This window comes from Rhinichthys klamathensis, unplaced genomic scaffold (assembly GCF_029890125.1).
Source record: "Rhinichthys klamathensis goyatoka isolate OS25496 unplaced genomic scaffold, OSU_Roscu_1.1 h1tg000384l_1, whole genome shotgun sequence".
NCBI classification, from domain to species: Eukaryota; Metazoa; Chordata; class Actinopteri; order Cypriniformes; family Leuciscidae; genus Rhinichthys; species Rhinichthys klamathensis.
Window position 1 is genome coordinate 292,768 of NW_026606888.1, and position 13,000 is coordinate 305,767.

The following is a 13,000-nucleotide window of genomic DNA, read 5'->3' on the forward strand; positions in this document are numbered from 1 at the left end:
GAGGCAAAATATATTTTTACTGATTATGTGAATTACACTGCGCAAACCAAAGTAGGCTACTACCCAGCGAATGAAGAAGGGTTGGCGCTCAGTCTCCACAGTACATAAAATATTCATTTTGTTTTATTTTATTTTTCGGGTTTGCATTTATGAGGAAAAAACAATGTTATGGACGTGTTCTCCGTTACGGACGTGAGCGCTCTGAAAGCGGCATAAAAAATGCTTTAAAACTTTCACAGAGACATCAAACAGAAAACACAAAACCTTTCTTTAACCTGAATTTCGTTTTGCATTAATTGTATCTTAATTTGAATCAATGTTTCATCAACCACTTGCCTGGGTTTAATAAATAAGAAGTAAATAGCAGACGATAGATAAGAAACGGAGGCGCTGGCACGTGAACTGGATCTCGTCTCATAAATGAACCGAAACTCAGTGTATAAGGTAGCCTACTTGCCTCTCACAGACATGTCTACTTTTAAACAGAAAAATTCAAAACGAAAGAAAACAGACTACAGACTGCTCTCTGCTTATGTAATCCGTATGAAATGTGCATTTCTCTCTGGCGCGTTCACTACTGAAGATCGCGAGTCAGCATCGTCAACTTCATCTAGCCGACACTGACAAAGAAAACACTTGTTTATTAACAAATAAAATATCTCCTTGCTATATTTTACATATTCATAATCATTCCTTTTGCCGGTTCTTTGTGACAGCTTTTTGGTGCTTTATTGGCAGCGGCACCCTTACATGTGGTGTGTGTGTGTGTGTGTGTGTGTGTGTTGTCCCCGCATTTAAAGATGGGACCCCCCAAAAATTGAATTAAATTAAATAAAGCAACATGGTAAAAAGATGAAAATGACTTGATTTTACTTTCAATTCCTTTTACATTCTCCAAGGTATTAACATTAACATTTTTCATAACTCCATGTAGGACGTTTCTGTGCATAAATGTAAGCACTGTGGCATTAGATTAGTAATGCAATATTTAGAAAATCTACTCTTGTACTCTTGATACTCAAGTACTTTTTAAAACAAGTACTTTAGTACTTTTACTTAAGTAGACATCTGAATGTAGTACTTTTACTTGTACTTGAGTAAAATTTAGCAAGGGGTATCTGTACTTTTACTCAAGTAACAAAGCTCTGTACTCTGTCCGCCTCTGAAAATCACCAATAAAAGCATTCCTTTCCATGGGCAATATCTTCTGTTGCATTCTTGCTAATATTATCATGATATTGAAATTTTACTATTACTTTGTGAATTTACTGTTGATCTTTCATCATTAAATACACTTAATCTATAATAGCAACCATTCAAAACCCAGTTCAAGTAAAACTTTATTTTTAAACTCCTACAAATCTGTCATTATCCCGCCACACATTACATTTCCTCCATTTGCAAAGTTCAGTTCAATCTGTTGTTTGTTGAAGGAAAACATTTGCATGTAATAAATAAAACAAATAAAGGCCTATTTTTTACATATTTTTTTCCATTGTCACTGTAAATGTATATAACATGCATGGATTTTACTGATCACTGTAACAGTTCAGTTGATTAAAATATTGCATTATATAAATATCACATTTACTTTCACAATTTTCATATTTTCTTTGGCTTTTTCGCATCTTTATCTAAGGGTAAAGCCACTAAGAAGAGGCACCAATATGAAATATTAATAACTATTGAAATCTCTAAATAACGCCAGCAATTATTATTGTACTTTGTGTTCTTATTCTGTGTATATAAAGACAGGCAAAAAAGTCTTTGACTTTGACTAAAGAGTCTTTGAAGACCAGTTGGTCTATTTCTTGGCAACGAACAAGCAATAATAATAATAAATAAACTAATGTTCTATTGTATTTTTAAACCATTCATGTGAAATCCTGATTTTATTGTGGTTGAATCTGGATTCTGTAGTAACTGTGTCAATTGTTGCACACTTAACTATCTTCACCAGAGGCTGAAAGAGATGAAGTGGTATGGGAAATCAATCAGATAAGACATTTATCCTCAAGAGATACTAAAATGTTTAGGTCTGTGTTGAATTATATAACCCTACTTACCAGGTGCTTCCTCTGGTGGGGAGGAATCTGCCTGGTCCTCAGTTGTGTTTTCTGTGGAAATATAGATTTATCTAATTAATTTATTGTTTTAGGCTTTAAAACTCGCATGATAAATAAAATAATATAAAAATAAACTGAAATTGTTATACATATTATACATTTAGCAGTCTTCTGAGACCATTTGGCAATTGTTTCTTTTCAGGACTTGTCCTGTGTGTTTATCTTCTCTGGTTTCTCAAGTTGTACTTACTAAAACTAGTTTTAAACCCTTTTTATTATTTCTTGCTGCATTCTGGTATGTATTCTGTTCTGTGGTTAGTCATTATGTATTTGTCAATGTCAACGTTTTTCCACATTGCAGCCAAGATATTTGCATCGGTGGATAAATTGTCATTCACATTTGAAATTCAGATAATGAGTCATGTTGTGGCCCTCACCACCATTAGGATTTGACCAAAATAACTATGGTTAAAGATGAAAAGAATGCATACATTTTTTTTATTCAATTATTTATTGCACAGGTTTTCAAACCCCTGAGACTTAAAAAAATGGGTTGCCAGGATGATTTAGGAAAATGTGATTTTAATCAATATATATATATGTATATATATATATATATATACATACAGTATGTATATAACAAAGTTCAAGACTCAGAGGAGGAGGGACCAGCAATAACTTTAATAACAAAATAAACAAACAACAAAACGAAAGTAAGTGGCAGCCGCCTCATGGCCAACTGTCGCAAAACAAAACGTAAAGTCCTAGGCCTGGCAAGTACCAAAATGAGTGGCTCACTGCGCTTAAACGGTCAAATACACAAAATTATGTCAAAATACCTGTCTTGGCGAGAACTCAGTTAAACGCAGTCAGTTTTGGAACGTAAATAGTTGAAAAATGTAAATGTAATATAAAAATTTAGTTAAAATGTTGTGTAACAGTATTTTGGATCCGCGAATAAGCTCAATCTCGCTCTGAAAACGAAGTGAATATTTAATGACTACAATGGTAATTTCTCGCCAGAAATGACATCATAAGTGGAAAAAAAAACTTACATTTACACACAAACTGACAACCAGCCGCAACTTTCAGACACCATCTTTAATTTTGGCACTCAACTGACAAGCACAGGATTGTGGGATATCAAAGGCAGCAAAGGATAGATCTATGCTGCCTTCAAAAATCGATCAAATTAAGGAATCTCAGGAGACGGGAAGTGAAACTAACACTGCATTCAGACGTGCCTTGATGCCTTCCGACCTTGGAATGCGTCCTTCGAAGGCAGCATTTATCAGTTTTCAGACACAGCCTATATATTTGTAAGGCTTGACTTAATTCCATGTAAATGGTTGTATATATGCTACTGTATGGGTCACGCCAATTTAAAAAAGAAAAAAGGGTTGCTCATAAAAAAAGTTTGAAACCCACTGATTTATTGCATATTCACATAATTACAAAATGAAACCTGTCAGTCTAAATGAAACCTGGCTTTCGTTGCCAAAATCTTATCTTTTCTTTCTCAAGGTTTAGTTCTCCTATCCTTTGTTAGACAAGCAGATGGAATAATTTTTATTTCATAGAAACCCTCAGTTCGGTAACCAGGGCTGGAAAGTGAAACTAAGCCGGGCAGTGTTGTACTCCTTGGTTATGGAACAGTCAGTAGGACACTTGTCAGGAAACTAGAGTTAAACAAACACACTATTACCAATTTAAACCACTGCCATCACCTTTCACTTGAAGTGTGAAGTTAAGTATGAATGTGTAAATATGGTGCTTTAAATTTTTACAATTATACAAAGTTATTTGAGGAAGTCTTCATTGCTAAAAGAGAATGTGCAAGGTGTTTTGCATCTAGAGATACGTCCCTGGTAACTAGCTAAACCATTTGCATACACAAGCACAGAACACAAGGTATAATGTATCTTGATCTTGAGAAGAATTCGTTTAAGGACGGGTTTTTTGAGGACACTTCACTCACTGAAAATGGCAGAAAAGTGACTTTAGTCTTGTTGTCTAAAAATTTGAAACATACCACTTGGTGCTGGTGCTGGTGCTGGTTCTTCAGTATTTTCAGCTGTCATGGAGGGGTTGGATTCCGCAGGTTCAGACATGATGGCCTCAGCAGCAGCTGCTTCTGGTTCACTGTGAGCTACTGCAGCTGTAGAGCTCTGTATTTCCTCTGAGTGAACAGGAGCTGCACTGGATGTCTGTGGAGACTCCTCGGCCTGGGTTTGGTCTGGAATGGTCTCACTGTCTGCTGCAGGACCCCCATTTTCATTACTTGTCCCTTAGAGATCAAGACAAATATTTTAACCAAGTTTAAAAGCATAATAAAAAATGACTACTTGAAATGAAAGAGAAATGTTTTAATTAATCTAGTTGCCGAGTAAGTTTGGTAATCGAAAATCAATTCCAACTCTGGAATCGGATACTTAAAGGGATACTCCACCGTTTTTTCATATTAAACTATGTTATTCCCTTAACTAAGACGAGTTGATGCATACCTCTCTCGTCTCAGTGCGTGCACTACATCGCTCTGGCGCGCAAGACACTTTGTTAGCACTTAACTAGCCCAGTTCATTCATTAGGATCCAAGCAGAAAAGCAACCAAACACCTCCACGTTTTCCCTATTTAAATACAGTTACGCGAGTAGTGTAACTCGACCAAGAATGGTGACACACAATAAAACATTGCGCTTTTCTAAGCGTGTAAAGTGGATAACTAATGTATGGCGGAATACCATAGCAAGTGCTTGGGAGCACTTCAACTCGGCTATAATCTCATACATTATAGTTATCCACTTTACACGCTTAGAAAAGCGCAATGTTTTATTGTGTGTCACCATTCTTGGTCGAGTTACACTACTTGCGTAACTGTATTTAAATAGGAAAAACTTGGAGGTGTTTGGTCGCTTCTCTGCTTGGATCCTAATGAATGAACTGGGCTAGTTAAGTGCTATCAAAATGGCTCGCGCGCCAGAGCGATTGAGTGCACGCACTGAGACGAGAGAGGTATGCATCAACTCGTCTTAGTTAAGGGAATAACATAGTTTAATATGAAAAAACGGTGGAGTATCCCTTTAAGGTCAGGAATCAGATACTTGTTGTTTCGATTCTGCTTATCGAATCCTGTGAGCGCATTTTAATCTTGTTTTAAACCATTCAAGCGTAAGAAGACGCGAAAGAGAACAATTCGGTAATTGGTGCTCACGCTGTTTTCTGTGCTGGGAACATCCAGAGCGTGCGCACAGAAAGCTGCATCTCAAATAGTGCACAAAAACTGAATTGAGTTCTCTTTTGAGTCTTCTTGCGCTTGAATGGAAAAATACACACAATTAAGTCAAAATATCCTCATAAACACAGTCGGTTATGTTTTAAGCAAACATAAACAGTTGAGAAAGCCTAATAAACCTGCTGTCATCTGTGCCATTGCTGATAATCAAAGAGCAAAAGAAAAAGAAAATCACTCACTGATCTTGACTGAATAACTTTTGTAAATTTAATAAGGATTAATCTTTATCGTATTTAGAAAGAGAAAACTGCAGTGTTGTTTTACATTTGATTTTAATTTCTGAACTTAGTTGTATTTGTGCTTTTGCTAATTTGCTTATTTGTTCTTATTGTATTAGAGCCCGTTCTCATCCCAAGGCGTAATATACTGACTCTTTTGCCAAAGCGTCTATATCCAACGCACATGGCACCCTTTAGCGTCATATGAGACGCAGATATATGGCGGCTCCTAGTGGTCTAACCCTAACACTACCCCAGACCTAAACCTACCCAAAACCGAAGCGTGTTATATTGACGCTAAAGGGTGCCATATGCGTTGGACATAGACGCTTTGGCAAAAGAGTCAAAATATTACGCTTTGGGATGAGAATGCGTTGTGTATTACTGACTGTACTAACACTTGTCCTTATAATGTTTGAAATTTAAATTAGTTAGTCTAGTTTACTGCTGTTTTTTTTTTTCATGGTATTTAGCTGCAACAGAATGTTTTCCAAAAAGACAGAATAAATATGTTTGATATCTAAATGTTTGACTTCTTTCTTTTTTGCTTTTCTTTTTTGACCATATTCGAATGGAAACTGGGAATCCGTAAGAATTGGAATCGGAATCATTAAAATTCAAACAATACCCCTATTGCCAAGGCAACATTTGTCATGTTCTTTTAGTTTAATTTGAAGTACTCAAATAACTAAAACTAAATAAAACTTACAACTTTATAAAAACTATAAAAAAAACTAATATATTTTTTTTTAAAACACAAAATTAACAAAATTCCTAAAACTTTAAAATTAAAATATAAGCAAAATATAAAACATCTAATTGAAAATATTACCAAAAGCCATAATAGTATATCAACGATACTAAAATCACACTGATTTTTCATTTAAAAAAATCTAAAATAATATTAATAATGGTTTAAAAAAATAGAAGTGGTTTAAAAAAAATAGAAGTGTTTTTTTCACTATTATTTCCCTCATATTATCGGTCACATACAGTATGTTTAGGCATATTAAATGGAGTACAACTAGGCCTGCATAGAATCTGTGACAACAAAATTCCATTGAAAATTCCACAAATTTCCACAGATTCAAACAGCCGTCATTCACATTCCTTATTTAATTGCATTTTAGTGTCACCGAACAGAATTACAAAAATAATTGTTTTCAGACAGGTTACCGCAACAATTACACACCTCAATTTAAATTTATTTTGAAAATGCTTTCATCTTCCAAACCGAGTTCAGTATACTCAGCTCTGTTCAACACATTTTACTATATTTAAATAATTTCCACAGAGTTCACATTTCATTAACAGAAATATGACAAACATCTGTTATGTCATTTCTCTCTTCTCTTCTGTGTATCAAGTGTCGATAAGGTACAAGACAACTCTTTATAAGCCTACTTTAAATTCAACAGTAACCCTCCAAACTAAAGCCTGGTATAATCTATTATTGAAGCTGCACTGTTAATAGTTAAATGAAAATTAAATAAACACATTGACATCCTGGTTAAATAATGAAAACTAATGTAACAACAGGTGCTGAAGAAAAGGGATGTATTAAAACAGGCAAACTAGCAAAGGTTTGTGACATCATCAGCCATCTGTGATCTAAAGTACACAACATTTACATGAAACCTTCTTCTCAGATCCGGGAGGAACCCACTTTGTTTAAATGTAACCATTAGCAGGGTGGCATGCATCACCACCCCCGAAGGAGCACCTGAGGTGTGGAGGACCTCCTCTGATCACCAGAATGTTTTTCCTCAAATTCCAAGAAATCACCATAGAAACACTGTGATGGTTCAAGAAACAAACACAGCAACAAAACAAAATACACATTTCCCTAATTTGTTTGACAAATTGAATTCAATACAACTAAATTCAAAGTTCTATTCAAATGCAGTTGTTATTTGTATAGCACTTTTTAAACACGTATCAGTTGATGAATGCTCACGAGATTGCAATCATCATCAACATTTTGTTAAAAGGAATGTAAACATAAAGGAAAGAGTTTAATGAGTAACCGTAACCGTTTATTTGAAGCATTTCACCATTTATAATCACATTTTTGGTACTGAAGTGTGAAATTTTGTTCCTCTAGCAGCTCAATGCAACACCAAAGTTATGTTTGTGATTAGGTAAAAACACTATAGGATAAAAACATCTATCAGATGCTAAATATAAAATGTAAATGTAATATACGGGACCATAAAAATGGAATGCATGATAGTTATAAAATAACTGTACTGTACATCACAGTGTTCCTAATGTTAATAATTTAAAGCCAGTTATCAAATTGCTATTTGAAATTTTCACCTTAGCCATAAAAACATAATTTTTCTTGTAACTTTCAGTTAAAGTCTAATGGTTTAGGATCTGGGCATGGCGTTTAACCTTTGGTTCCTCCATGGGGACTTTCAATGTAATGAATACTGTAAGTTTCTCTATGAGAGACGCTGGAGTCATGTAGATCTAAACTGCATGTCGGGCTGATGACAGCATTCTGGATAGGGATCTTGGGTGCCTTACACAAAGGTTGAGGGTTCAATTTCAAGTTAGGTTGACCTAGGGTCCGAAAAGTAACTAATGCCAAATTTACACTGCAAAGGTGGCGTAGAAGCACTTCTGAAGTGGCATTACAATTGAAGATTGCAATCTTCCTCTCACTTAATGATCTACAATGCATTTTAGCATGATCAAAATACACTAAATACCAGAAATTCTTCCTTCTCATCATGAAACACCTTGCAAATCAACAATATTTGACAAAATATAGCTCAAAAATGTGAGTTTTTGGGCTGTATAGTCTTACCTGATGTGCTCCCATCATGTTTGGTGTTGGGTCGTGTTGTGTCTTGAGCTGTGGTCTGAGTGCTGGAAGTGCATCCCATCGTGTCTTCCTCTGACAGGACAAGAGTGAGTGAGTCAAGTCAAGCACTTTGGTGAGTGTTGTCGAGCCCAGCGGCGCGCATCGACTTCAAATGCAGGAAGACTGCGCTAATTTAAAGCGCACTCGATATAGACAGCAGTCATTCCCTAACCAGGTAACACATTGGGTGAGTGTGTGGGAATGACAGTCATATGCAAACTAGCCCTTATTCTCTCGGTAACAGGTCACGGTTCAATGCTAAAACAGCAGTGAACTCCTGTCTTCTCTGATTAAAATGATCAGTATTTTTGTTAAGAAATGATAGGCTATGTGACACTTTATGTTTTAACCTCAGTTCTAAAAACCAAAATATCGATTTAAATCTGTTAACATCCGTTTAGTGAGAGAGAAAATGTACTCTAACTTAAAACATGACATCACTTACTTCATGTGTAATGATTTTGGCGACATCTACAGGTGACTTCTGGAGTAGCACTGGCCAACCCAAACTTATGTCATAAAAACTGTAGAAGACAACATCTTGATACAATGAATACTCCTACCTTCCATATCTAAATCTACAACTATGGTGGATAATGTCAGTGCACAAGGCCCTATTAGCTTTATGAACTTCTAACCCTATAACCACTGTAGGTAAAGAGACACATGATAAATTAAAGGTAATCACACATAGCTTTTCCACAAGCTGAAGTAAATACTATATTGAATGTGCACAGTTTCATGCACATAAATACAACACACCACCATGGTAATGTGACCTTAAAATAATACTATACACTTTTTACAGCCTACACCATAAGTTGTAACACAACCCTAAAGGGTTTTAATGTAAAATACCATTGTCACACAATTGTTGCAATAAAAACAGTAGGCCTAAATAAAATTGCAGGATCTAATCGCTTGCAGTTCTTTTATTAAAACAAACTTAAAATGACTCTTCTTCAAGAATATTTTAAATGAAACCGAACAACCACTTATAATGAGACGAGAACTGACAGAGGGCTATACACAGGGAATATAGGGACCGAACTAGATAATTAACAAGACACAGGTCTAACACATGAGAACAAACCAAACACTATGGCAACAGATGAACAAGAACATAGTGCAAACCCAACTGAGGGTAGTCTACGTTTACACAACAATGATGTTCTAAAAACGTAAACGTAGACGTTGTCAAAACGATCCCGTTCACATTGATCTGTGAAAATGACTATAAAAATCACTGCAATATGCATGCCAGGCCAGTTTGGCGAAGTCACTTTGTGAAGAAAAACTATGCGTACCATTTTCACAAATGTGCTTTTTTGTAGTTTACACAGAAACGAAAACGGGATCGTTTTCAAAAACTTGCACTTTTTCAAAAGTTTGCATTTTCAGCCCTCCAAAATGCCATTGTCGTGTAAATGAACGGCCAAAACACATAAAAAGTGTTCCGTTTTACAGTGTCGCGTAAATGGCCCCTCAAAGTCCAAAAACACTGGCAGAACGTGACAACCATGAAATGTAAAGTCACGCAGGTAATTGTCAATGTCAGTTTATGTTTTTTTCATAAATTAAAAGATTACTTCCCAAATCTGTTCATTTAATAGTATTTTACTGTAAAAAAAAAAAAAAAAAAGTTAAACGTCTTGTTAGATGCATTCTTGCCATAATTTTCAGGACACTGTCTTTTTGTATTGAAGCACCATACCGAAAAGTGGTACAGGAAACACTGCTTACATTTATATACTGGGATAATTCTGGGCCACCTTGGATCCACCCCTGTTCTTTATGTGCCATATAAATCTCAGGAAACATAGGACCCTGGGAACAGGTATGCTCAGTGTTAATTGGCTGAAGTTGATGTTTTTAAGATTTTATTTTATTTTAGTTAATGTTTGTTTTATTTCAAGTAATATATTTTTTAATGGTTTTAGTTAACGATAAGTGGTCCACAGACAGGCATCCACACCTATTAATACCAGAAACTCAAAACTTGTTTGCAAACGGAAACAGACTTATAGTGTTGCTTTTAAACTTGATCCACTAAAACTTGTGATTTATACATTTAGAATCTGTTGATTTGTTTAAGTGTCTGTGAACTGGATATTGACATTTTATTTATTTTTAAACAGTAGCCTATAGATGATTACTTTGTGGTAATACAAGTGTTCGGATATTCACATGAATGTGTATGCCAAGCCATAAACTACGTACAGGTTAGGGTCCATATGCCAGCCCCCTTGCCATCCTATAAATAATTTTCTGCTCTTATTGCATTCAAATAATGAGGACATTTATATTTGTTGGTTAGAGTTAGGGTTACAACTAAAAACGTTGCATGAGAAGCATTTAACTATATTCTGTTTGTTGTCTTGAAACACAATGACATTCCAATAAATTGACAAATATTCTTAACATTGACTAAATCATGTTTAATTAAATAATAATATGCTTTAATCATTCTCCATACAAAATGTTTAAGGAACCCCTAATATAAAATGCAATGAATTTAACAGTGTAGAATAGATGTTTGCCATTCATTTGGATTTGTTTGTGTTTTTGCAGTGTGTTCTGGGGTCAAATTGCCCCAAAAAGAAGCAAATTGACTGGATCACGCTTTTCTAAACATGCATGATACATATTTGTACGAAAACAAATCCTTCATGCAAAAATAAGGTGCAAAACAAAAATTGTATATGCCTTTTTAATACAATATGGAATTTCATCCCTATACACACTTGTCCTCTATTTTAAATATGATGAATGAAGTTCTTTTTTCTCTCCATAAACACACACACCACTTATTCAACTTTTGCAATTATGAAATCAATAGACTAAACAAATCTGACATATAAGGCAGCACAAACATGAATTAAAGAGAAAGGAAATTCCAAATGTGAACATTTTCAACAAGGCATAAGCCTACATCTTTTTAAGCAGAAGGCCATAAGGGCGGATTGAACTCTCCACTATTTGTTTCTCATCTTCAACTGATGTGCCTTCAGGGATAGGGACCAACCAAATGTCCTTGGTCTTTTTTTCTCGAATCTGGGGGTTGATTCGGTTCTGCATGATGACTTTGTAAGTATTTCCATTCTTTTGCGAAATGAAGTTCTTGGTTTTTGCGAACACGTCTGCCACGTTGATGTCTGGAGATGAATAAATACCTCTTCCGTAAGCCTGACGGTCTCCTGACATATACTGAGACTGTATGATGCCCTCAGCCCCCTGGAAGTCTGTCCCGTGGTAGGAGACTGGCCACTCACCGGGCGCGGACCTGCTCCTCCATCCTTCTGTTCCCAGCCAAGTGTTCCTGTCCGGGTATTTGTCTCGCACCTTCAGCGCGAATCGCATCCACTCGTAGGGCCGTTGGTACGGCTCGTCCCCGCGCATGCAGGCATCAACGTTCGGCTTGGACATGTTCGTAAAGTCAAAGTCAAACTTCGGATCGAAAAAGTCATCTGAAATCACAAATAACTCCTTCCGGAGAGAAGAGCTCGCGCTTTCGCTTCTCGGGGTTTCTTGTGATTTTTTCTTATCACCAACAAACAACCGCGACAGAGAAGAAGTCAGACAAGTCACTGGTTCATTTTTAAGAAGGGCAAGAGTTGTCAGTTTGGCAATTTGCAGTTTAATTGCTCCATCTAAATCGTTGCAATCTGACTGCAATTTCACAGTGACTCCCAGAATGGCAGAGAGCGCCTCAGTCAAGATATATTTGTCCACTTCCATCGCGTTAATCGAACTTATCAAGATCTCTGATCTGTTATGAAACAACGTGTAACACAGGAGGTTTTCAGTCTGGGAGTGAGGACCCAGATTTTTACACATTTGTATGTCCTGCTTATTTAGCACACCTGATTACAATCATCATCTCATCGGGACCGTGACTGGAAACCATGCTTTCAAAAGCAGAGGATCAACCGTCAAGTTTTTAAAATTAAGGGGGTAGCCTTACATCAAAGAAAAGAAGACTATGAAATTAGGTGAAATAGTATTTGCAACAGGCAATTAAAGGACAACTTGCTAAAAGGTAAACCATCATTCTCTGGATATAAACATTTGCCATAATTATAAGGATATGGGGATTTTATCATCATGACATTGTTTTGGGTCATGAATTTTATTATCAGAATACAACATACAATTTATTATTAGATTCTGAAAAGTACCTTTGTTGTAAAATGAAAAGATAAAGCTTAAAGAAAAAATAGGCTATCTGACCAGGACTGAGACTTTTTACACGTTAATAAAAGTCTAACAAAGACAGTTAAGTTTTTTTTCTTTAAAAAACTTTATTTCAGCTGTACAATTTCATGTCAACTTTTTGAGAAAAGATAGGCCTAAAATATATCTCATTATTCAATGATATCATAATCATTATTGAACTTTTTTCAGAATACATAATTGATTAAGAAATGTAAAATATGTTTATTTATTTGACTTTTGAACAAGAAAAAGGTAGAGTGAACATGTCACTAACCTGCCTTCACGTGCTATTGGAAATACCTTTTTACGATTACTGATTACAAGCTCAACGCATTCC

General features: G+C 35.6%; 1 protein-coding gene across 1 annotated transcript; it reads right to left on the reverse strand.

The window, feature by feature from the left end:
• Positions 1 to 1,787: 1,787 nt before the first annotated feature.
• On the reverse strand, positions 1,788 to 8,660 carry si:dkey-284p5.3 (uncharacterized protein LOC557830 homolog). Its single transcript, XM_056233946.1, has 4 exons — positions 8,392 to 8,660; positions 4,099 to 4,353; positions 2,067 to 2,117; positions 1,788 to 1,963 (listed from the first exon to the last, which is right to left on the reverse strand). The coding sequence occupies exons 1-4, from the start codon at positions 8,468 to 8,470 to the stop codon at positions 1,944 to 1,946; spliced, it is 405 nt and encodes a 134-aa protein (XP_056089921.1). The 5' UTR covers positions 8,471 to 8,660; the 3' UTR covers positions 1,788 to 1,943.
• Positions 8,661 to 13,000: the final 4,340 nt, after the last annotated feature.

Bases quoted from the DNA above. Each gene is read 5' to 3' on its own strand.
- si:dkey-284p5.3 (XM_056233946.1), bottom strand. From the start codon at position 8,470: ATGGGATGCACTTCCAGCACTCAGACCACAGCTCAAGACACAACACGA. The intron at 4,354-8,391 runs GTAAGACTATAC...TTGATCTCTAAG, and splicing joins ACATGATGGGAGCACATCAG to GGACAAGTAATGAAAATGGG. The intron at 1,964-2,066 runs GTAAGTAGGGTT...CATCTCTTTCAG, and splicing joins CCCACCAGAGGAAGCACCTG to CCTCTGGTGAAGATAGTTAA.